At 34.8% G+C, this 23,698-nt stretch overlaps 1 protein-coding gene across 2 annotated transcripts in view; it reads left to right on the forward strand.

Moving 5' to 3' along the window:
* CRAMP1 (cramped chromatin regulator homolog 1) overlaps positions 1-23,698 on the forward strand; it is a 94,989-nt gene that overhangs the window by 48,867 nt on the left and 22,424 nt on the right. For both annotated transcript variants that reach the window (XM_003761997.4, XM_031945787.1), the window contains exons 6-10: positions 5,871-5,919; positions 16,008-16,093; positions 16,785-16,908; positions 18,205-18,286; positions 19,053-20,312. In XM_003761997.4, the coding sequence (XP_003762045.1) occupies positions 5,871-5,919; positions 16,008-16,093; positions 16,785-16,908; positions 18,205-18,286; positions 19,053-20,312 (1,601 nt within the window). The remainder of the gene's footprint in view (positions 1-5,870; positions 5,920-16,007; positions 16,094-16,784; positions 16,909-18,204; positions 18,287-19,052; positions 20,313-23,698) is intronic.

Below are 23,698 nucleotides of genomic sequence, written 5' to 3' on the forward strand. Positions count from 1 at the left end.
AGAAAAATGGATAAACAAAAAAAGGGTCCTATGAGTTACTATGGTAGCAGAGATGCTCAAGACACAAAAACAGAACAGGGGAATCATTCTAAAACATTCCATCAGTGGCAGAGAAAAATCATATCCTGGGCTCAAAATTGGCTAGAATTCGTGAAAAAAATAAAAAGTTTTTAAAATGTTTTTCTAAATGGAATGAGAGTGCTTGAGGAAAAAATGGAAAATGGGTACTAGCCATAGAAGAAAGAATTTGAAGGGGAATTAACTAACACTTTGACATGAACTCTATTGTCTGAGCAATAAACTCTAAAAATTTGAACAGACCATAAAGAAGCCAGTGACTTCATGAGGTAACAACTAATATTAAAAGTCAGAAGGCTGAAAAAATGGAAGAAAATGTAGAAAATCTCATAGCCAAAAATATCTGATCTGGAAAACATCACAGGAAAAAATTTAGAATCGTTGGGCCCTCTAAATACCCTGCCCAAAGCAAGAGTCTAGATAATCATATTTCAGGAAGTCTTAAAAGAAAATTGTCCAGATCTTTTAGAACCAGAAGATAAAAAGTGGAAATGGAAAAAATCTTCAAGAAACCCTCAAATGAAAATTCTCAGAAACACCATAATCACAATTTAGAGTCCATAGAGGAAGTCCAATTAGACAAGGCTTGGGAATTTGTTTCTGTTATATTTCAATCTTTAGAAAAAGAATGGAATGAGGGGAATGAAAGTTTAGGGGAAATTACCTCACATAATCAGTTATACTATAGGCATCTGTACAAATAAGGTGGGAACAGAGCAGCTGACATTTGAACCTCACTCTCTTCTGAATTGATCAAAAGAAGGAAGACAGAGCCGAGTAGAGTTAATTTCACTTACAGGTAGATGAGGAAAAGAAAAAAAAAAGGAAAGGAGAAGTAGACAGTAGATTAAGAGATGGATTAACCTAAACAGAGCAAACTCCTAAGGATGTACAAAAATATTTCTAACTGTTTGAGGTGCCAAAGAATGATAATCTGAGGGAGTGCCCATAAATTGGGGCATGAATGAACAAGTTATGGTATATATAAATGTGTTGGAATACTATTATGTTCAGCTATTGATCATTATTATGTTGTTCAGCATAATACCCAACAGGGCATTCCAGAGAAATAAAGGGCAAACAAGAGGAAACCTCCTGATGCAGAAGTGATAGACTCAAGATTGTAGAATAAGAAATACCTTTATTTATCTATCTTTGAAGCATGGCCAACATGGAAGTTTGCTTTGATTGACTATGCATATCTATAATAAATTTTATTTTTCTTGGCTTCTTAATTGACACTGGGGGTTGGAGTGGTTGTATGAGAAAGCAGATTGTAAATTATGAAAACAAATTTAAAAAAAAATTAAAGGTAGGAACTCAGTTCAAATCCTGATTTTTAAAGGAGTCTCTTTTTGATCCCCCATAAATGCTACCTTTATCTTGTATGTTTGTTTGTTATCTCCCCATTATATGTGAGCTCTTTAAAATCTTGGAATAGTTTGTAGCGATTTTTGTTTTGTTTTTGTATTCCTGGCATTAATAAGTATTAAATAAATGCTTTTTTACTGGTTCCCCTCAAAGCCTTTATGCTATTCTTCCTTTTTTTGCTTTATGAGACCAATGTTATTCCAGTCTTGAAAGCTACAAATTAGCTTTGATTCTTTCCCTTCTTTCACCCTTCATATCCAGTCAGCAAGCAAGTCTGATTAATTCTTCTTTTGCATTGATTTCATCTAATTCTTCCTTTCCATTCTCACTGCTACCACAGTAACCTAACTCCATCATTTCAGTCTCATGCTTGCATTTTTGTAATAGTCTCTAAATTAGTTGATCTCTGCTTTCCAATCCATCATACACACAATTGCCAGATGAATCTTCCCAAAATATTAACTTTATTAATGTCTCTCTTGCTTGTCGCAAATCCTTTTCTGAATTCCAATAAGAAGATAAAGTTTAAATGCCTTAGACATTTGAAATTTTACATAGTATGGGTGTAACCTATTTTTTCAGCTTTATCTCCTTACTAGCCATGGAAAAAAACTTTTGCTCTATCCAGATTGGAAACTTCATTGTCACTTAAACATTTGTCTGTGCTTTTGCTTACACACATTCACCCCTTTTTTCCATTTAGTTAAATACTTCTCATCTATAGAAGTCTGACTTAATTCTGTATTCTCCTATGAAACCACCTTTGACACTTAATTTATTATGTTAAATATTTCCTTGTCACATTTCAGTCTGGTTTGACCTCACTTGGGATTTTTGCATCCTCAAGTGTGCCACCTCTGCTCTAAATCATTCTTCATGACTCAAACTATTTTTGAGTCATTATTTTTACTTATTCTTATTAATCATGTATTAATTTCTGTCATCTCTTATGTTTGCTGTTTTCAATATTACTTGTAAATCATTTAAATTTGTGTGTCTTCTCTGTTAGGCAATGAAGGACCCATACCCTTTATTTCTTTTTGTCTTCTACAATGCTTGTCAAATTAGGTGGCTCATAGGCTGCACTTAGTAAGTAATTAGTTAATATATTCAAGGGGTATACTAGAGACAACCTGAGGAGCTAGGAAGTGTGCACTTTTATCAAGAGGCAGATCTAATTGAGGATTTCTGATCAATCCACAAATGTTTATTAAATTCTTACTGTGTTTCAGGCATTGTGCTATCTTTATTCAGGCAGAGTTGGAAACATGTCTGATAGTTTCTGGCTGTGTGGTCATAGTTCACTGTAATTCCTGCTTTAATGACATGCTTATTGCCTTTTGTAGCTATTTCCATAATGACTATATTTAAGTTGCTATGTGTGTGCATGTGTTTGAACTTCAATTAAGAAAATAATTTTTTTTTTTTTTTTTTTTTTTACACATCAAGTGTTTTTCCTAATGTAGCCTGCTCCTTTCCCTTTCTCAGAGAACCATAATAAAGAATTTTTTAAGGGAAAATATGGTTTAGTAAAACTAATCAACATATCAAAAAAGTCTGGCATTTTTTGCAATGTTCCACACCCATAGTACCCAACTTCCACAAATAATTGAGGTCAAGGTACTTTCTCATATCTCTTCTTTGGGTCTAAGTTTAGTCTTTGTAATTTCGTAACATTCAGTTTTATTACTATTTTATGATTGTTTCCATGTACATTTTGTAATCATTGCATATATAGATATTTTTGGTTCTGAATAGTTATTTTTACAGGTGGTGTTTTTAATGTAAATTGTATATATATAAATATTTTTTTCAATTATATGTAATGATAGTTTTCAATATCCTAAGTTTTTTTTTAATTCCTAATTTTTCTCTCTCCCTCCCCTGCCTCCTGCCCAAGACAGCAAGCAATCAGATATAAGTTATACATGTGCAACCCATGTTAAATATATTTCCACATAATTCATGTTGTGGAAGAAGAAACCAAAAATAAAAGAAGAAGAAGAAGAAGAATGGAAAACCCACAAAAATCAAAACACAGCAAATAGTGTGAAAATAGTAACTTTGCTCTCAGTCTCCATCAGTTTTTTCTTTGAACATCGATAGCATTTTCCTTATAGATGGTATTGTTATGAAATAATTGTTCCATCAGTTTATTTCATCTTTACTCTTAGAGGTTGAGAGGTATAAGTTCATAAAATGAAATTGCTTGAGTGTATTATTATAAAATTTTTTTAAATTGCAAGTCTTCCTTTTTTTCAAGAGGTCCTTAGGTTCTTATTCATTTTAATAGCAAAGTTAAGTGAGAGATTTAATTAACCTGGGAACCATGCTGACATTTTGACTTTTTATCACTAGTGTTTAGCATGATCATTGCATAGAAAACGTAATAATTTTGAACTGGCTTTCCATTCTTTCCTTTAAAAAAGACCTCTATTTATTGTATTATTCAGACTTCTAATTTCCTATGCTTGTTATTTAAAAGTCTTTATCATTTTATGTGCAAACTTAAATGATTACATTATATCCTTACAAGTTTTGTGGAAGTCTTCACCAAGACTTGAGCACTTGAAGTGAGTCTTGAAGTAAGATGAAGGACCGAGATGACCTGGGTGTAAGAGTCATGTCTCCTTTCATCTCAGAGGTGTCATAGCATAAACTCATGAAACTGGAATGTTAAATTCAGCAAACAACTCCTCTCGTTGAGATGTCAGTAGAGTTTTTGAAAGGGAATCATATTGAACTAAGTTTGGAAAGGGCAGGTTGGAGTCAGATCATAAAGCACCCCATTTCCAGTCTTAAAAGTTTATACTGTCTTAGAGTTGATAGAAAGACATTGGCAACTATAAGAACATGAGAGTGACAAAGTCAGACGTGAGAAAAGTCTTTTTGGTAGCTATATGGAAGATAGAGGAGGACTAGAATAAGAGTCTAGGTAAGGTGTGAGCAAGGGTCATGGTTTTGTGAATGGACAGAAGGGGACAATTTTGAGAGATGTTGTGAAAAAGAGAAGCAACAAGACTTGGCAAGTAGTCAAGAGGGTAATGTTTGTAACACTGACTCATTAGAGTTTTTTAAAAATCAAATGAAATAAGATATGCAGTTTTGGAAAGAGTACTATATAAACAAGAACTGCTATTTTCCTTTCAGCTTTTATTCAAGTGGACTTTTTAAGTGAAGAATATTGTGACTTTCTATAGAATTGAAGTAATTTATGACTTGGCAATCATCTCATTTCCCTATCCTTGGAATCCTGATAATTTGATAAATTCCTCAGGGATTGATTTTTTAGTACCACTGTGAATAGATTAATTCATTCACTATTTATTATGTATCTATAAGCAATCTAGAGTTAGTTATAATAATTGTTTAAGTGTGTAGTATATAATCTGACCAAAATAGATTTACAGTTTTTATTTTCTTTTATATAATATCTGAGATTAGAAGAATTGTATAGTTTTGTATTATTTTGTTATCTTGACAATATATAGTAAAGATCCAAGAAAATAGTGATTTGCTTTGTTTTGGTTTTCTGAGCTTGTGATTTATGTTAAAAACTGTTGTTACTTTCACAGCAACTTCTGTAAGCAGGGAACTTTGTGATGGACTTTCTTTTCACTCATTTCATAACTGAGCTTAAGTTCTTATAAGAAGAGTTAAGTTAATGTCCTTGCACACATGCAGACCAAAGACCTACCCAACCTATGTTCCCTTGGTTTTATAGTTAACTTTGTCCCCTTTATTGTCAAATTGTTATATTGAAACAACTTCTTTCTTCCTATTTCACTTTAGATTATGTCATTAAGATGAATTATGCATTTGAAACAACTTCTTCCTATTTCACTTTAGATTATGTCATTAAGATGAGTTATGCATTATGGCAAGTTATGTCATTAAACTTTTTATGGAGTATTTATGATGTACAGGTGTGCAAGGTATTATTCTGGCTCCATGGGGAGACATAAAAATGTATAAATTGAATAATTAATTGTCAGGGAAATGGTACAGACAAGTGAAATAGGAGATGTTGAGGAGAGGAAAAATTATGGTGTAGAAAGAAAGCAAGAAAATCTTCACAGGGAATATGGGAATTTGAGGAGAATCTTGAAGAAGAGGTAAGTTTGAATGGCTAGAGAGAAGGGAGGGTATTTCAGGTAAATGGAATTGTGTAAATAGAGGAACAATGGTTTGTAGTCCTGTCTTATTGTGATGATTGTGGATAAAATAGTTTGGTGATAAAAAATGTTGATAGTAAAGTAAGTCAGAAATGAGATTAAAAGAATAGAGTTGGATAATGGAGTGTTTTAAATGCCAGGCTAAGGAACATAGATTTGATCCTTAGAACAATGATGATTAGAACTTTAACTTGGTGATTTATTTGCATCATATTCTTATTTGAGTATTTTCTTTTTCATTTGAAGGTATGGATGATAAGAATGCCACAAAATTGAATGAACTTATTCAAGTTGGGTAAGTCAGTATTGTATTTTCCATTATTAATGAACCCTGTTGATAGGATTGAGTATGCTGATTCTTTTGGAAGAGTTTCACAGATTGACATAATACTATTATATTTATTCTATGTACTTTTTTATTCTCTTTACCCAGTGAAAACAGTTAAATATTGATTTCAAAATAGATCTTAAAATATTTGTTAAAGAAAATCATGTGTTGTTTTCCCCTTCCTCGCCCTCCTTAAAAATTCACTCTTAATGAAAGTATGAAAGGCAGTTAATATTACTTAGGAGTATCTGAGCATATCATAAGACTTGATCCAAAGCTTCCTTACATTGTTTTTACTGTACACAGTCCTAACTGTAATTTCAGTGTTGAGTCATTGTACATATATATTTTCATCCCTTTGGCAATATATCTCATACTGTTATAAAAAAAATTATTTTAATCTCCAGTTTTTCTCTTGGATTTAAAAACTATGAGCTGATGTGAAAGATGCAGAAGAAAATTGTATTTTATGGGTAATGAGTGTGGACCACAACATAGCATTTTCACTTTTTCTGTTATTGTTTGCTTGCATTTTTGTTTTCCTTCTCAGGTTTTTTTCTTTCTTTCTAGATCCAATTTTTCTTGTGCAGCAAGATACTGTGATAACTGTATAAATTTGTACACATATATTAGATTTAACATATATTTTAATATATTTAACATTTATTGGAAGAAAGAAAATTGTATTTTATAGACTAGTTTCACAATTGTATGATTAGTCATCAGATTTAATATTCTGATAGCCACAAACATCCAATATGAATGTTGATTGAGTTTTTTTTTCTATATAAAGTACTGACATTTATTTTTCCCTTTTCTTCTTTTCCTTTACTCCCTTCTCCCTTTTCTTTCCTTTTTCCCTTTTTGTTTTCCTTCTCTTTTCCCTCTTCCCCTCCCCATCCTTCTTTCCCGACAAAGACGCAATGCCTTGTCAAATGAATAAATAAACTTACAGTTATTAGCTAGAGATGATAATTATCTCTGTTAGTAGTTTCTAGTAATAGATAAATTTGCATCTGGAACTAACAGATTTGTTATTTGACTTCATAATTTCTACCTTAAGTTAATCCTAATTAATTGGCTAAAAGATATTATGGCTGTATATACATAAGCAGATGGACAGGTATTAGTTTAACATCATTTAACAAATTTAATAATTCCATGAATATTAATAAATGTAAATCAGCTAAATAACTGGTTAACAATATATCCAATACTTATTTGTTCATGATTCTGCTGATTGTTGGATAAGTTACTTATTTCTCATTCCTGGGTTCATTGTTCACATTAATTTGGGCTTCTCCTTTATTACTCTCAGCTAATGTACTCACCTCACAATTCACTAAGAAGCTCAAGTGCAGGCTTCACTATCTGTTTCACTTGTTCTTTCCGTGAAATTCTGCATTCATCCTCTCATTATTCCCTTTAAGTTCAGAAGAAGAAATTTATCCTCCTACTCAGGAAAATCCTCATGTGTAGTAGGCACTCAGTAACTATTTAGTGAGCAATATAATGTTTTTACACTTTTGCCTTCCAATTCTTTATCCTCAAATTCAGTTTCTCTTAATCTAATATCTTTAGTTTCCCTTCTCTGTTGACTGCACACTTGCTCAACAACTCTTTTATCTTAGAAAAAGCCTTCATTTAAACCTGTTTCTCTTTCCTTTTAAAAATAAATTTCAAATTATTGATTTATATTTGTACCTTTTTCTCCTCCTTTAACTGCTTGTAATTTAACAATCCTTCCTAGCCAAATTCAGTGCTATTATTACTTCTTGTCTTCAATCTTTATACCATATTTGATATTTTTTGTTACTTTTTCCTCACACTCCATCCTTTCTTTATGAAAATAAGTCTCTTTTGTTTCCTACTGTTTTTTTGTTTTTTTTTTTTTACTTTTCTTCATTTTCCTTTTCCATTTTTTTCACCCCAGGCTCCCCTTACTTTTCATTTTCAAAACGCCATGCTAATCAGTTTCCTTATTTATAAAGAATGACTAAAAACACTAGCTCATGGGGATCTTCAAGTAAACTATATGGAACTATTTTGAATATAATAAAGAACTAAATGTTAGTTGAAGCTCATATCCTGTCTCATATGGGTTTGCTGTAAGTAGGTTAACTTTGCATTCCTGTTGTCTCTTCCCTTGTCCTTTCCACAGAATGCTAACAAGTTGATGTATCCACAGTAATCCTTTTATCATATCCTTTCTTTGTGTGCTACTCTTCAGTGAAATACTTATTATTTATTGAATTAAATCACATGATCATGGTGTGAGTTAAAAATCTTAGAGGCCATCTAGCCCAGCAACACCAAACCCTGTCCCTGTCCCCCCATTTTACAAATGAGAAAATCCAACTCAAAGTATAAACAGCAGATCCAGCATTCAACTTGATTCTAAATCCAGTACTTTTTCCACTGAATTGTGCTGTCTCCAAATTCCTTAATTTTACAGTCAGAACCTCTTAAACAATTGATCCCTGCATCTATACAATTTTAACATTTTCTTGTATCCAAAATGCTCATTCTTTTCAGGCTATTTCCTTTCTCATTCTTGCATATACTACTGACTTTGTCTTTCTCCTTTTTCTTTTAATAGTCTCTTTCCTTATTAAGTGCCATAAGTCAGATTTCTCTATTTTCCCCATCTTCAGCTGTAAACTCATTTTTATATGCATCCTTCCTTTAAAAATCTTACTCACATACTTCTCTTTCTCTCAATTCCTCTATTTTCTGTAGCATGCTACTATATAATCATATGCTGCTAGAGATTTGTTTTTCAGATTCACTTTTATGTCTAGTCTGCTTAGCCAGAGCTTAAAGTCCTTTAGGACAGGAGCCATTTTGTTTTTGTAGACTTCATACTGTTTATAACAATGCTTTGCTTAGGAGAAGTGTATAATAGGTAATTGTCTAATGATCTCCATCATATTTCTGAGCACGGACAGCACAAGCAAGAACTGTCTTGCAAGGACCTTTTAAAACATTTCAAGTAATTTAGTTAATTAATGATTCAGAAGGGATCTAAATTGAGGAGACAGCATGCAAAACCCAATATTTCAAGCTATATATAGGGAAAGCAAATAATTAAAGGAGGGAAGTCCTCACTACAAGAGAGCTTCCAGTAAATGATGGAATTTTTGTTGGGACTCAAGCCAGGGTGGGTTAGTAAGTAGGTAGAGTTGAAGGGAAGGACAGTGTTCCAGACATGGAGTGATCACAGCCAAGAGTGTCTTGTTAATGGAACAGTCAAGAGGTCAGAGTCACTGGCTTGCAAACTGTATTGGAGTAAAAAGGAAGGTCCCTGGAGCCAATGCTTCCTCCACTATATCACTCCAATAAAATGCTGTGTAAATTTATTATACCACCATACATTAAATTCTTAATAATAAATGGCAAAGTTTTAGCAAAAAAAATCCAGTCCCTGTTGTCATTGTGCTTGCGAGTGTGTGCACACTTGTGTGTATGCGTATATATACACACATACACACACACTCGCTCATTCACTCCATGTACCCCCATGGGTTGGAGATAATCTCAGAGCAAAAGTACACTAAGATTAAGAAAGACTGAAAACAAAGGATGAACAATAACAGCTGTTCCTCATTTGATGGCCCCCTTCTCTTCCCTCCGGCCCCCATCAATTTCCAGTTCTCTGCTACCACATAAAGGGTTGCTATATATGTACAAGTCCTTTTTTTTTTTTTTTTTTATCCCTTTGGGGGATAGTTTTAGTCGTTGTATTAAAGCAGCAAAGTTTAGTAAATTTGGTGCATAGTTTTAAATTGTTTTATTTACAGTTCCAATAGTAATGCATTAATGTGCCTGTTTTCCCACAATCTTAAAGATGCAACACTCGTCAGTTTCTATAACTTTGCCATTCTAATGGTTGAGGTGGATTCTTAGCATTGCTTTAATTTTCATTTTTCTAATTATGATTTATTTTTCAAAAAGAACATAAATCTGAATAATGTCTTAGGAATAAGGCTTTTTATCAGATATTTCCTGCAAAGATTTTCATTAACTATTTCCCTTTTAATCATAGCTACATTGGATTTATGTAAAACTTTTTAATTTTATGTAAGTTTCTGTGATTCTTTGTCTTTTGTCATGAATTTTCTTCCCTATGCATAAATTTAGAAGACAATTTTTTCCTTGCTTATTACAATGTTATTATGTCTCTTCATATCTAAGTCATTTTATAGATCTCTTTCATATCTTGATTAGTTGAGATATTAATTTAAACTTGATTTCTACCAAGCTTCTTTCCAGTTTTCTAATCTCTTTCATTGATTAATCATTTTTAATTGATACCAACATATTTTAATGAGTACTGCTCTATGGAATAGTGTAATATCTAGTACTTCTGGGCCCTCTTTTCTTTTCATTATTTCCCTTAAGATTCTTGACCTTCTGTTTGCATGTGGAGGTGGCCATGGCAAAATCATTTCTCAACTTTATAAATAATAGAAAGTTTAGCTAAGTTTTCTACGATTATTTGAGACACATCCTCATATTGGCTGTCATCAACCCAGCCCTTCTTTTCTTAGAAGTAATTGTATAGTAGTGTTGGTCTTCTCTTTTTCTCCTTTGTGTATCTATCATGTTGTTTTCTGGTTCAGCCATAGAAACATCTCTAATTTGGAACCAACTATTTTGTATTATTTCAGCATGTTATCATGCTATAGCATTGTTGACAGAAAAGGGGAAAAAAAGCTGGTTTTTTCCTTCACTGAATTACTAAATCTGTTGAGCATTCCTGTGAGAACTGCTACTTCTGTCCTGCCTTGGAAGGAAACCAGCTAGAGAGGAAGCTGTTGTGAAAATACATGGCACTAGTAAAATGACTATATAAATATGTATACATGTATTGAACTACCTGCCATCTAGGGGAAGAAGGGGGGAATTTGGAAGGCTTTGCAAGGGTCATGGTTGAAAAATTACCCCTGCATATGTTTTATTTTAATTAAAAAGCTTTAATTAATCAAATAAATAAGAAAATAAAAAGGAAATACATGGCACTTAGAACCCAGGCTTCCGGAAAAATATAGAAGGGGATTTAGGGATGATACATCTGTTACTCTTCATTTTTCTGGTGGCATAAGGGGGATGCTTTGGGGGTAGAGGGTGAGAGAGACTAGATCCCTTCAAATCTGCAGTTTGGATAGAAGTACAATTTTTCTCTTGTCAGGACTTGGAGATTTTAGTGTTTCTTACCCTTGATTAGCCCATCACTTCCGTGGGTACTAATTCAGCACAAGTTACTGGTGGTAAGAGATATCTGATTCTGAGGTATGGCAATAATTTCAGAAGTATTCTGAAAAGTCTCAGTCTTATGAAATTTGCTACTGTCTGGATTCTTGCTCAGTTCCTCTTCCTCAGGTACTCAGGATCTAGGAGGCCTTCATGTCATCCTTGGAGACTGCACCTTCTAGACTACTGACTTAGCCTCTGTAGCAGCTGTATGCCCTCTGCTGAAATTCAGCTCTGACATCAGACTGAAGTCCATCAGCCTGTTCTGTCAGCTTGCTCGGGCTGTCAGGGATGCCTATCCATAGGATGTGATAAGCTAGGAGGTGTTGACTTTTGTCACCTTTTTGGAACATATTTACAACAGAGGACAATGTCTACCGCTCATAGTCCGGCCCTAGTGGGTATAGGGAAGCATTGAGATGGGACGGTTCAGAGATCACTATCTAAAGTTTGGAATTTGTGTGTGAAAGAGATCTTGTGGAATTTCACCTAAAGGTACAATGGAGTATTAGATGGGTGATTAGATGGGTGATTATTAGAACCAGGGCATCCTAAAGTGAGTTCTATGAGGATAGTGTTTTGCCACACTCTCCATATCTGAGGGAAAATAGCTCTTTTTCTGCCTTGTACTGTGAATAATGGCTATTGGATCCCAGAGGACAGAGATTTTATACACAATATGGAGGGGTCTGGATCCTGGAGTCACTATATAATGTCCTTGTAGTTTAAGTTGTGTCTGCCCCCTTGTGCATCTCTCAGCGTTTGTCATGCTTTTTTTCCTAGAAGAATACTCTATTTTAAACTGTCCTATTCCAGAAAGTAGGTGAACTTCAGGCACCTGAAAAGGTTCTTATTTCAGAAAGCTCACCCTCATGGTAGATGAAGATGTCTCTGAAAAAGGGAATCTTGTTTCAGTATGGTTGACCTAGTGGTGGAAGGGTATCAAAGGAAGTTTCAAAATAGCAGTTTATGTTTGGACATGTATACATATATTGTATTTACTTATCTTTAACATATTTAACATGTATTGGTCAACCAGCCATCTGGGGGAAGGGGTGAGGGGAAAGAGGGAAAAAGTTGGAACAAAAAGATTTGCAACTGTCAATGCTGAAAAATTACCAATGCATATATCTTGTAAATAAAAAGCTATAATTAAAACAAAACACACACAAAAAAGTAGTTTAACAGAAAATGTGATTAACTCAAACACAGGTGTTATAGTAATACAGTGATCGTATCTTGTTACGTTTTGACTACTGTTATTTTTGGCGTATAAAAATATTGAACCAAAATATTAATTTATCTCCTGTGCAAATTACTGTAAGAGGTTATTTGAAAGTAACTCCTTTTAGAATTCCTGCTCTTGCTCAATTTTATATCTAATTTCTCTTTGGATCTTTTATCATGTAGTTTAGCATCAGTAGCAAAGCTACAGCACAGCAAAGATTGCAGTAATATCTATGTTTCATGAAGGTGGGCCAAGATTCAAGAAGGTGGAACTTTCTCAGTAAAAAGTGATTCTAGTCTCAGTGTTTACTTGAGGGCAGTGTGATATGCAAGAGACCTCAGTTGTTACATCTGATTTTTGGCCATGTGATCATGAGCAGGTCATCTATAAAATGAGGATAATGGTATATCTGTTACCAGATTCACAGATTGTTAGGAGGATCATAGGAGATGGATAGGTGGAATGCTTTGGAAAACTTAAGAATCTATCTATCTCTCTGTCTATATGTCATCTTGATGACATAGGTTTCTTCTCCTCGAAATCAACCCTATCAAAGAAAAAAAGACAGTTACCACCAATTTTTTTTTACACCTGATATTTTTCTGATTGGTAAGCCTTCCTTTTTAAAAAAGTCTCTTCTCTGTTACCTAATATCATTCATGTCAGCTTACTCTTTACCTCTTTCTCTTAAAATCTTAATCTTCTTCAAAACACAACTGAAGTACCACCTACTATGTAAACAACCCTTGATAGCTCCTAGCACCTTTCCTCAAATTGATCACCTTGTATCTGTTTCCTGTATACCTGCCTGTAAAGGAACAACTTCACTTTTCTTTGTTTCTCAGAGTTTAGCACACCTCCTGGGACATAATTAGTACTTAATGAGTACTTGTCAATTTATAAGTGTTTGATGCTAAAAATGAATGGTAATGTGGTGGATAGGATGCTGGGCCTAGAGTAAGCAAGAGTCCTTTGCTTGAGGTTAAATTTATTCTCACTTGATAGCTGTGTGTTCCTGGCTAAATCACTTAACCCGAACCTGGTTTGTTCCAGTTTCCTTATCTATAAAATGAGCTAGAGAAGTAAATGACAAACAACTTTGGTATTTTTGCCGAAAGGATGGGTGGGGTACAACTAAAATGACTGAACAACAAAATCTGACTTTTTTTTTCTTTTAGTTTTTTATTTACAAGACATATGCATAGGTAATTTTTCAGCATTGACCCTTGTAAAACCTTCTGTTTCAACTTTTTCCATCCTTCCTCCATCCCCTCCCCTAGATGGCAGGTAGATCAATACATGTTAAATATATTAAAGTACATGTTAAATACAACATATATATTTATACAGTTTTCTTGCTGCACAAGAAAAATCAGATTTAGAAATAAGGTAAAAATAACCTTAGAAGGAAAACAAAAATGCAAGCGAATAATAACAGAGGGACTCTTTTCCCATAGTTCTTTCATTGGGTATAGTTGGTTCTTTTTATTACTGAAAAACTGGAACTGAAAATCTGACCTTTTTTTGAAATTGTATTTCTCTCCCTTTCTCTTTAACTTCTTTAAGGACAGAGACTATATGTAGTACTTGATTATATTTAATCTCATAATATTTAGATCTGTGCTTTTCATATAAATGTTTGGTAATGATTTGTTGGTTAATTTAAATGCTCACTGATTGCTTTGGACTGTGGCTACTATATTTTTCTTCTCAAAACCTCAAAGATTGTTTTTCTGAACTATACTCCCTACTATGTGCTAGTTATAACAGGAGGTTTCTAGGGGACTTGCTTCCTGATTTACATTGCAGATGAAGATTTTAGTAATACTCCAGTCCTTTTCCTGTCATGAAGGCTTGAACCTTTAGACAAAAACTGGATTAGAATCATGGGTTATAATTTAAGAGAAGTTCCTCAGCTTTGGGGGAATATACTACTGCCTTTATGTTTTATATGAATGATATGGTATATATCCTTCTGCTTATTTTTTAGTCCTGCTATTGGGTATTTTAAACATTAGACGTAATAATAGATGATGAAATAGAGCCTTCATCATAAACTAGCACTTCATTTTGGAAAAAAAAATGTTCCCTTTCTGAGTACAGAATTTGGGGTAGGAAGGGAGACAGACTCTTCTTCTCTTTGGAGGGGCTACTCATGAGCCTGATGCTATTACTGATGGACACAGAAACTTTGATATGCTTTCTTTCCAAACTGAGCTGGTTTGCTCCTCCTTGAGCAATCTTAGTTTAATACCTTCTTCTATTACCCAACTTAACTCTGAACATTCAAGAAGCCTAGCCCATCTCAAAACTCAAAAAGTTCAAGACCTCTCAGCCTCAGCCTCCTGAGTACCAGGGATTACAAGCCAGCATCACCATGTCATGCTGACTATAAGTTTTGGATAGCCATTATCTATATTAAATTGTTCAGAATCTAAGGTTTTGTTCACAGTAAGTGCAGTATGATACACATTTGTGAAGCATATATTGTGTGCCTTACATTGTATTTATCTTTGGGGATAAAGAAAAAGAGATGGTTCCTACTCACAAAGGGTTTTTAACCACCTTATGGGAGAAGGCAGCACAAAAAAGAAAACTGAAGAGGGAAGATGACTATGATGATGGAGCAGAGCTTAATGAGTGTGGCTGTGGATAGTGGAGAGCTGAATGGGCTTTGAATCCTCTCTAAATAGGTGCTTTGGGAGGAATTGGTTGCTTCTCTCTCCTCCCCTCTTACCCCTTTCCCCCAAGCTGGTTACAGGGGCTGAGGAAGTATGAAATGATTAGCATCTCTTCTGCTTGCTCAGTCCCATGTTAAATCTTTTTTTTTCAAATCATAGTGTGTAAATTGGAAGGAACATTACAGGTTTCTTATTTTACACCAGCACAACAGGTCCAGAAGTATTAAGAGACTGCCCCAAGACCCTTGAGTAGCATGTGTCAGAACCCAGATTATTGTCTAGGCTGGACCCTCTTGCCTCCAAAATCTTCAGGCTCTTCTGTTGTACTCAACTTGACTACCCTGTCTAGTTTATCGAGCGTAACAAGGAATTTATCTCAAACTATAACTGTTCTTTTTAAAATTTATTTTCAAATATATCGCTTCCCATTCATTCCTCTATCCAAAGACAGTGCTTTGTAACAACGAAAAAAAATTTTTTTTTTCTTCAGAAAAGCTAGCCAGTATAGCATCTCCTTCTGAATATATGTGGTGTTCTGTATTACCTGATCTCTTAAGGAAAGGAGATTGACATTTTCTTTTGCTTTATAGGAGCAAGCTTTGTTTTTGTTGTCATTTTGATTTACTTTGTTGTAGTTGTTAGCCATATTATTTTCCTGGTTCTATCTTCTTTATTACTCTGTTGTAATTCATAGGAGTCTTTCTATATTGTTCTATTATTCATCATTTCTTGTAGTTCGGTAATATTCAATAATGTAAATTATGCTCGTGTGCCATAATTCATTATTTGCTACCATAATTGCCATTCTGCAGTCATTGGGCATTTGATTTATTTTTATTTTTTCATGCAGTTTATTTATCTTGAAATGTTGCTTTTAAAAATTATATACACAGGGCCACAACTGTTCGTTACAAAGGGAGAAATCTTCGAATCAAAGCTCCAATGTGCAGAGCCTTGAAGAAACTCTGTGATCCAGATGGTATGTAAAAGTCTAGGCCAATCTCTCTTAGTTCCTGCATGTACTGTTGTTCACTTCTGCCTCTCATAGGCACAGTTCTATAGTAATTGTATATTCAAAGAAAATTCTGCTTTTGTCACTCTATCATGAGACTAATGTGAAAAGTCAGAGTGGAGAGACCATATTGTGGCTTACCTAGAGATATATGTGTGTGTGTTTGTGTATTTCTCTTGCAGGACTAATGAAATTGCTTTAAATTTGCCCCTATTTTAAATTCTGATCTTGTGACTTAGGAGTTCTTTTTGGCCTTAAAAATCCATCCATTCTTGCTCAGCCTTGCCCAAGAAGGCAGCCAAATTCAAACTCTAGTAATACTGTGATCTAGTCAGTCACCTTCAGTGAAAAGATTCTGATACTAATCCTTCCTGTAAGGTACCCCTAAACTAACCTGTCTTCTTTCCCTGTTTCTGACGCTTAAATCATATCTCCCTCTGGGGAGTATGTATGTATGGCTGTGCCCTTGAGAATATCTGAGCAGCCAAATGAGAGTCAACCCAGATCCTGTTGAATTACCTTTAGTCTTCCTTCCTACCACCTGCATAGTTGTGTGTGGAGAATTCTTGTCTTTGACCTCATTTCCTATTGTATGGTTGGTGTATCAAGGTTTGTTTCATTCCAGGATTTTCATGGTCGGTCTTTTTATGTTTCATAGGTCTCAGTGATGAGGAAGATCAGAAGCCAGTGCGGCTTCCTCTAAAAGTTCCTGTGGAACTGCAACCACGAAACAATCATGCTTGGGCCCGGGTTCAGAGTCTTGCCCAGAATCCACGCCTCAGGTAGTTTACATTGATTAAATAGCTCTTCTTTCCAAGGGGTAGGGAATGAGATCATTTCTTTTGCTTTTTGCATTTATCATTATGTGATGCCCTTTAGTTAGAAGGTGTGGTCAAAATTACCTTGAAGTAATAATGAGAGAAAAAAGTGGGTGCTGTTTACTGCTACCTACCCTTTTCTGAAAATTGGTACTCTTCTACTCTCTGATCTCACTGAAAGATGATGAGCTACTACCAAAAAATCAACCACTATTTATTAACCATCTACTATATTCAGATCACTAAGTTCTGGAAAAGATGCAAAACTGAGGTAAGTTAAGGGTTTTTTTTTGGTAGGTCTTATTTCAGACTACTGCTTTTGCATTCACTGGAATAGGGGCAGTGAGAATGATAGAAGTCTATAAAGGAATAAGCAGCTAGTGAAGTGTAGGGGTGGTAGTATTTAGGAGCTGGGTAAGAAATTGAAAGATTTGGTCAACTTGTTTTCACTTTTTAAAAGAATGTTCTTTTTTATTTTAATTGTAAGTCATCAAGAAATATACAGGAAAGGATGCTATATGAAACTGTACTATTATCTAATATGTTTTTTGAAAACAATATATTAAACTAAATAATAAAGTGGTTAATAGAATTACCTATTTTATTTTCTTATGAACTTGTTTCTTCTGTGGTTTTTTTAAATGTTTTTATTGATTCCTTTTTCTGTTTTTATCTCTATTCACCCATATACAATCCCTCCCCATAACAAAGTCATTGTTGTTGCTTTGTTCTCTCTTGTACCACAGAATCCCTGGTGTTCTGTTTTCCAAGGTTTGATGAACCTTGTTTTTTTGTTTTTGTTTTTTTACTGTACATATTACATAATTTTGCTCTTGTATATCTCTCTGGGTAACTTGTGTTCATTCTCTAGACTTTTAAATGTATAACTTTTTCATTTGTTCCCTTCTAAAACTTAATAATTTATTTATTTATTTGTTGCCTTCTAATATGTCTTGGTGTCTATACCTTCATAACAGTATTTTACTGTTCTTTATCTAGTTATAACCAGTGTGTGTTGTGATTCTATTTTTCTTAACTTTTGCATCACTTTTTCTAATTGATCCTTATCTATATTTCTTTGTTTTCTTCATTGGTTTCTAACATTTGAACCAATAAGAGATATTAACATTTCTGCCCTCCTTGGTCACAACAGATAAGAGGCTGGTGGGTATCCCTTCTACTGCAGCTCAGGAGTCACTCTCTACTACTCATGAACTTTTCTTTGTGCTCTTGACCTTTTACTGTTTAATTTTTCAATAGGATGATTGTAGAATTACATCGAAAGGTTTCTAGCCTCATTGAATTCCTGAAGCAGAAATGGGCATTACACGAAGTACGAATTGTATCCTTTTTCAGACTAGAAAAGGACCTCCCAAATTTAAAGGCACATGCCACTGTAGACAGGTATTCTGTTTCCTTTTTTGTGCTAAATGCATCCTCGTGTTTCATAGCATTGCATGTTTTACATTTGGGTGAATTTTTTGACTGAGGGAAAGAAAAACTTGGAGCTCAGTCAGTGCTACTTTTCATTTCATCATATTTCATCACTCCATTAGACCTTGGAACTTTTATCAAAATCTATCTTTTGGGAATTTGTTATCTAGTATAGGCAGTATTGCCAAAGTATTCATGTCAATTTCTTCATTTAAAGAAAGATAATAGGAATTTGATTTTTTAAAATTTATGTGAATTGTCTGATCCCAGAAGAACTACGTAAGATGGTTTGAGTTTGCTGAAAAAGAACAGTGCATTATTGTTTTATGGTTAGCATCTGTACATTCAAGAAGACTGTCCAACAGTAACAAAACATACTTTGTAAAGTACAAATAAATCTAAATTCAATAGGATGATGGTAATACAACTAAAAATGACTATCGGTATTAAAAAATGCCCTTTGTATTTGAAAGATAGTATTCCTGAGAAGTAGAAAATTTTAGAATTAATCCTATCTATGCACTGTGGTTGAGAATCATATAGTTTTAGAGATGGAAAAGATCTTTTAGGTCATCCCAGCCTTCGTATTTTAGGGATGAGGACTGCTTTGGGAGACTGGAAAGGTAGTAGGCTATGCACTTCATGATGAATTCCTTGACATGGTGTCTGTTTAGCGCCAAACACTGGATGCAAGGCAGCTCCAGGACTCTAGAGATGGAGAGGCAAGGGCCCAGCTTTCCAGGGAGAAAGCTACCTTGCACCTCTTCCCTGGGGAAAACTGTACACTCACACCCCTACCTGGAGTAGCCCGGGTGGTTCACTCAAAGGCTTTCTGCACAGTGCACTGGCAGGAAAGTGGTAAATGCAAACAGAACACAAAGGACTCTCATTTACTGCCTCCTGCCCAAATCCTAGGCATTCAGAGTGGTCAGGGTACAGCCCGGGGCCAAGTGAAATATCCTCGGGGAGCATCTGACACCAAGGGTTATGGGAGGAGTGAGAATATGGTGGAATTGACAAGAATGCCCCATCCTCCTACTGATGCTTCTCAGAGCTCTGGAGAGAGCTCCCCAGAAAGTGGCCCCGGTGAGGGGACAGCCCTGAGCCTTAGCAGCCCAGATGCTCCTGACAAGATGCCTTCTGGACTTCATGATTCAGGAGGAAATCTGGAGAAGATTAATGTGGCAGCTTCTACAGAGGGCAGAGATGCCCCAATCAGTGACCAAGCTTCTGTACCCACGCCTGGAAGTGTTTCGTGTGCCTGCAGCCAGATCCCTGACCTGGAAGAGGAGCTCTCTCTCCTAGATCCATTCCCTCGGTACATGAAGTCCTGTCAGGACCTTATCATCCCAGAGAAATGTTTTTGTTCAGACAGATTGTCTAGGCAAGAGCCTGCTCCCCCCAGTGAGTCCATCTCTCCAGAGGCTCTTCCAACTAGTAATGTAGAAACTGCTGACCTAGCAACAGGTCAAGGACCATCATTTGTCAGCATGCAGTCTAGAGCTGAAACTCAGATTAGCCAAAGTCTGGGGTTACAACCAGATGTTTGCACTAAGGAGTTAGCTGATATACCTGCTGAGGACTTCCAGGAGAAGCTGAGCTCCTCCTTTACATCTCCATCTCAGGGACAGCCTGCCACAAAGCCTCTGAAGGAGAGCCCAAGCCGGCTTGCCCAGCAGGTCAGAGAGGAGGGGTGGAACCTACAGACCTCCGAAAGCCTTACACTGGCTGAAGTCTACCTCATGATGGGCAAGCCAAACAAGCTGCAGCTGGAATATGACTGGTTGGCTGTCCTGGGGCCAGAGACAGAAACCCCAAACTCAAGGGATCCAGGGCAGGACCCTAGCTCTGGCTCCACATCCGCAGCCTTTCATAAGCAGCGCCTGCTTAGCTGTCTCTTAAAACTAATTTCGACTGAAGTCAACCCTAAACTGGTGAGTGTATATGTTTGTACATAGCTGTCTGCTTCTATACTGTCGTTTTCTTAGATACAAGAGTGTGTAAATGATTTCTGTTCCTGTTCAGGACCCTTTCTTTTCCCTGTTTAACTTCACATAGCTTTGTATAACTAATGACATTGCCCCTGGTGGACAGCACTAGACTTCAGTGTTCCATGTGTACTCCATATGAAAGGAGAGCAAGCTGAGACCAGAGGATAAGGATTAGGTATTCAGTAAAATATCAGTTTGTCATGGCTGTGCCATTATCTTAGTTGTGCCTTAGATTTATTAGACACTTTTTAACGTAATCTACTGTAATCTACTGTATCCTATGCCCTTTGAAGTAAGGAGCTGAGGGCATTACCAGAGCTAATATGATTTGGCATCCAAAAGTTCAAACCCCGGGGTATGTGGCTGTGCTACTGATTTGCTGTGAGACCTCTCTGAACCTCAGTTTCCTCTTGCACAGTTGGTGATCTTCCCGTTCAAAATTCACTTTTATAGACCTAGAAAAACTAAAACAAAATAGTATCTATCTTTTGACCAATTAGTAATGATGCTGCTTGCTCTAGAACTGTAGAATCTCGCTCCAAAGAGTCACTGTTGAATACATACGCATGATATTAGTTGATTTGAAACTGTACTTGTTAACAGCTGTTTGTTTTCTTGAAATTAGTGAGGTTACTGATTTTTATTCTGGGACTGAGCCTCTCAGATGTCTGTCACTATCATTTTAATGTAAATTCAAGCTAGTGACAGTAATGACAGTGTTCTTCAGGTAGTCTTGAATGCAAGACTTATGTTTCAGAAAAGTATCTACTGTCTTGTATCTAATGTGCTACATAACTGTCATTTAATATGTTAACATTTTTCTTATCCCATTCCTGAATGAAGTGTGCTTCCTTCCCTTTAAAAAGACACTCTCTTCCTTCATTTTAATATTAAGATTCCTATGAATGAAAAACTATACCTTGTATTTTGGCCAAAATGTTCTGTTTTTCGATTTAATAATATAGTGTATTAATTAATAAACATTCATGTAAAATGGAAAGAGATTCAGAATTCTCTTTGGTAAGCCAAACATACTTTTTTGCAGAGTAATTTACAATTTAGGGTTATGGTATTCATGAAACAAAATTTCTTGGTAAAGTAAAACAAAAACAAATAGTTGATGTTTAGAGGTTTTTTTTTTTATTATTTAAACAGAACAATAATTAATATTTCTGAAGGTGCATCCTTTGAGCAAATTTTCTTCCAGAAACTCAAGTACCCCTTAATTATTGATTTTAAGGCAGGTATTCCTTACCTTTTGGTGTTCTTGGCCTCTTTGGCAGACTTGGGGAAACTATGGGATCTTTCTCAGAAAAAGTTTTTTAAATGCATAAAATAAATTGCATAGGATTATATTGGAATTTTATTATATTGAAATATATTTATTAAAAATGTTCCAAAAGTTCATGGACCCCATATTAAGAATTTTCTACTCCAAGGATTCAGTATTTTCTAAGATGAATAGAGAGCCTTCTCTTAATTTTTTAGGAGACATTTCCACTCTTAATTTGGTACTATAATCAAGGCAACTCCCTTGTTTCAGGGAATCAAGATCCTTTTCTGAATTTGTCTTCCATTTAAGGAAGAGCAATTATGTCTTTGATTCAAATAGGACCAATGATTTTATTTCTTAATACTTTCACATCACATAGATCCTATTGACATTAGCCAATTAGAATTCTTTTGTCAGTCAAGTTTCCATTCAGGCATTTCTCTCTATTTGGCCTTTTGCATATTGATGAGTAACTCAAGCAACTATAACCCATCACATATAGATATAGATAGTGAAAATATATCTATGTGACAGTCCAGAGAAAATTTATGTTCATTTTTTCATAAAGGGTCTCCTTAGGAAAAAAGTAAAGAGCAGAAAGTCATTAAGAGTAATTTGCCCTCCTTTACTTGAATACTAAATTTCTAAGATTGGGAATGATCTTGACTTATAAAACAATTCTTTCTCAAATCTCTTTGAAATTGATCCTTATTATTACTAGAATTTTATGGTACCTCTTCTCAAAATGCCATGTGGCATATATTTATTTTTTTAAAGGTAAATACAAATTAATTTTGTTTTGAATTTTGGGAAAGAGCACAATGATTTTGTGACATGATTTGAGATGTTGAAAAAATGTTAATAGTCGTAAGTGACTTCTTGTCTGCAGAGATATCATGAATGTTAGAAATTTATGCTTTAAATAATCAGTCCATTCTTACAGCATTTATCAACCTAAAGTGAAGCTGATGACTGATACAGAAGTCACTTGTATATCATGGCATCGCTTTCCTGATGTCATGTTGGTTTTCAAGAAGGAAGGAGAGATAACAATTCCTTTATTTTCTGTTTCTTCCTTTTCCCCTGGTCTTAGACTTCCTATAGAGTATTAAGAGTACATTCAAGGGATAATAAAAAATAGAGAAAATTTTGAAGTCATAAAAGAAACGTGAGTTTTTAGGGGAAAATTTTAAAAATGTATACTTCATTTAGAAATGTAAAGATATATATAGCATTCAACTTGTGTAGTCAAGTAATGATGATGTTTTACAGATAAAAAGGCCTAGAAAAAAATTTAATATGAAGAAGTTTTTTTTTTTCCTCTTATCAATTATTTTTAAACCAGCAAAGGTCCTGAGAAAAAGTAATTTTTTCTTCTCCATCTCCTATTTTTGGTGGGGATTTCTAGACATGAAACTGATATTATGGAATATATTTACTAAGGCTTCAAAAGTTTATCTTTTAAGGTTGAAGTTATTTATATGTAATTCTGGAATCATTTCACATTTTCTGACTCCAGATTTTCCAATGGCTTTATTAGTGTAAGAAAAAGTTTTAATTGTTCTTCAAAATTGGACATTTTGCTTAACATTTAATTTTCCTTTCTTTGGTTTGATATCTTATGATAGCATATTGCCCTAGATTCATCCTTTGTCACATTTCTTTGTTTAGTAGGCTCTACCTAATGTGCTATAAAATATGTTAAGCCATGAAATTATATTTGTATGTTCTTTTGTGGGTAGGAGGCCTCTTATTTTCTTAGTAGTACAGCGTACTTATTTCTTTCTTGTTAGGAGCATCTGTGGTACAATGGACAAAGACCCTGAATTTGTAATACTTAAATTCAAATTCCAACTTTGTGACTTCTGCTCATAAATTTAGAATTGAAAGGGTTGTAAAGGTTATCTATCTCAGTCTCCTCATTTAAGATTAGGAAATTGAGGCCAGAGAAGTTAAGCATTGTTCCTGAGGTCACATTGTTAAGTGACAAATAAGCAAGATCTGCAGCCACATTTCCTCTTCTTCCAGAGTCAGTGTTCCATCCTCTGTGCCATGT

The sequence above is a fragment of the Sarcophilus harrisii genome, chromosome 1 (genome assembly GCF_902635505.1).
Source record: "Sarcophilus harrisii chromosome 1, mSarHar1.11, whole genome shotgun sequence".
Lineage (NCBI taxonomy): Eukaryota > Metazoa > Chordata > Mammalia > Dasyuromorphia > Dasyuridae > Sarcophilus > Sarcophilus harrisii.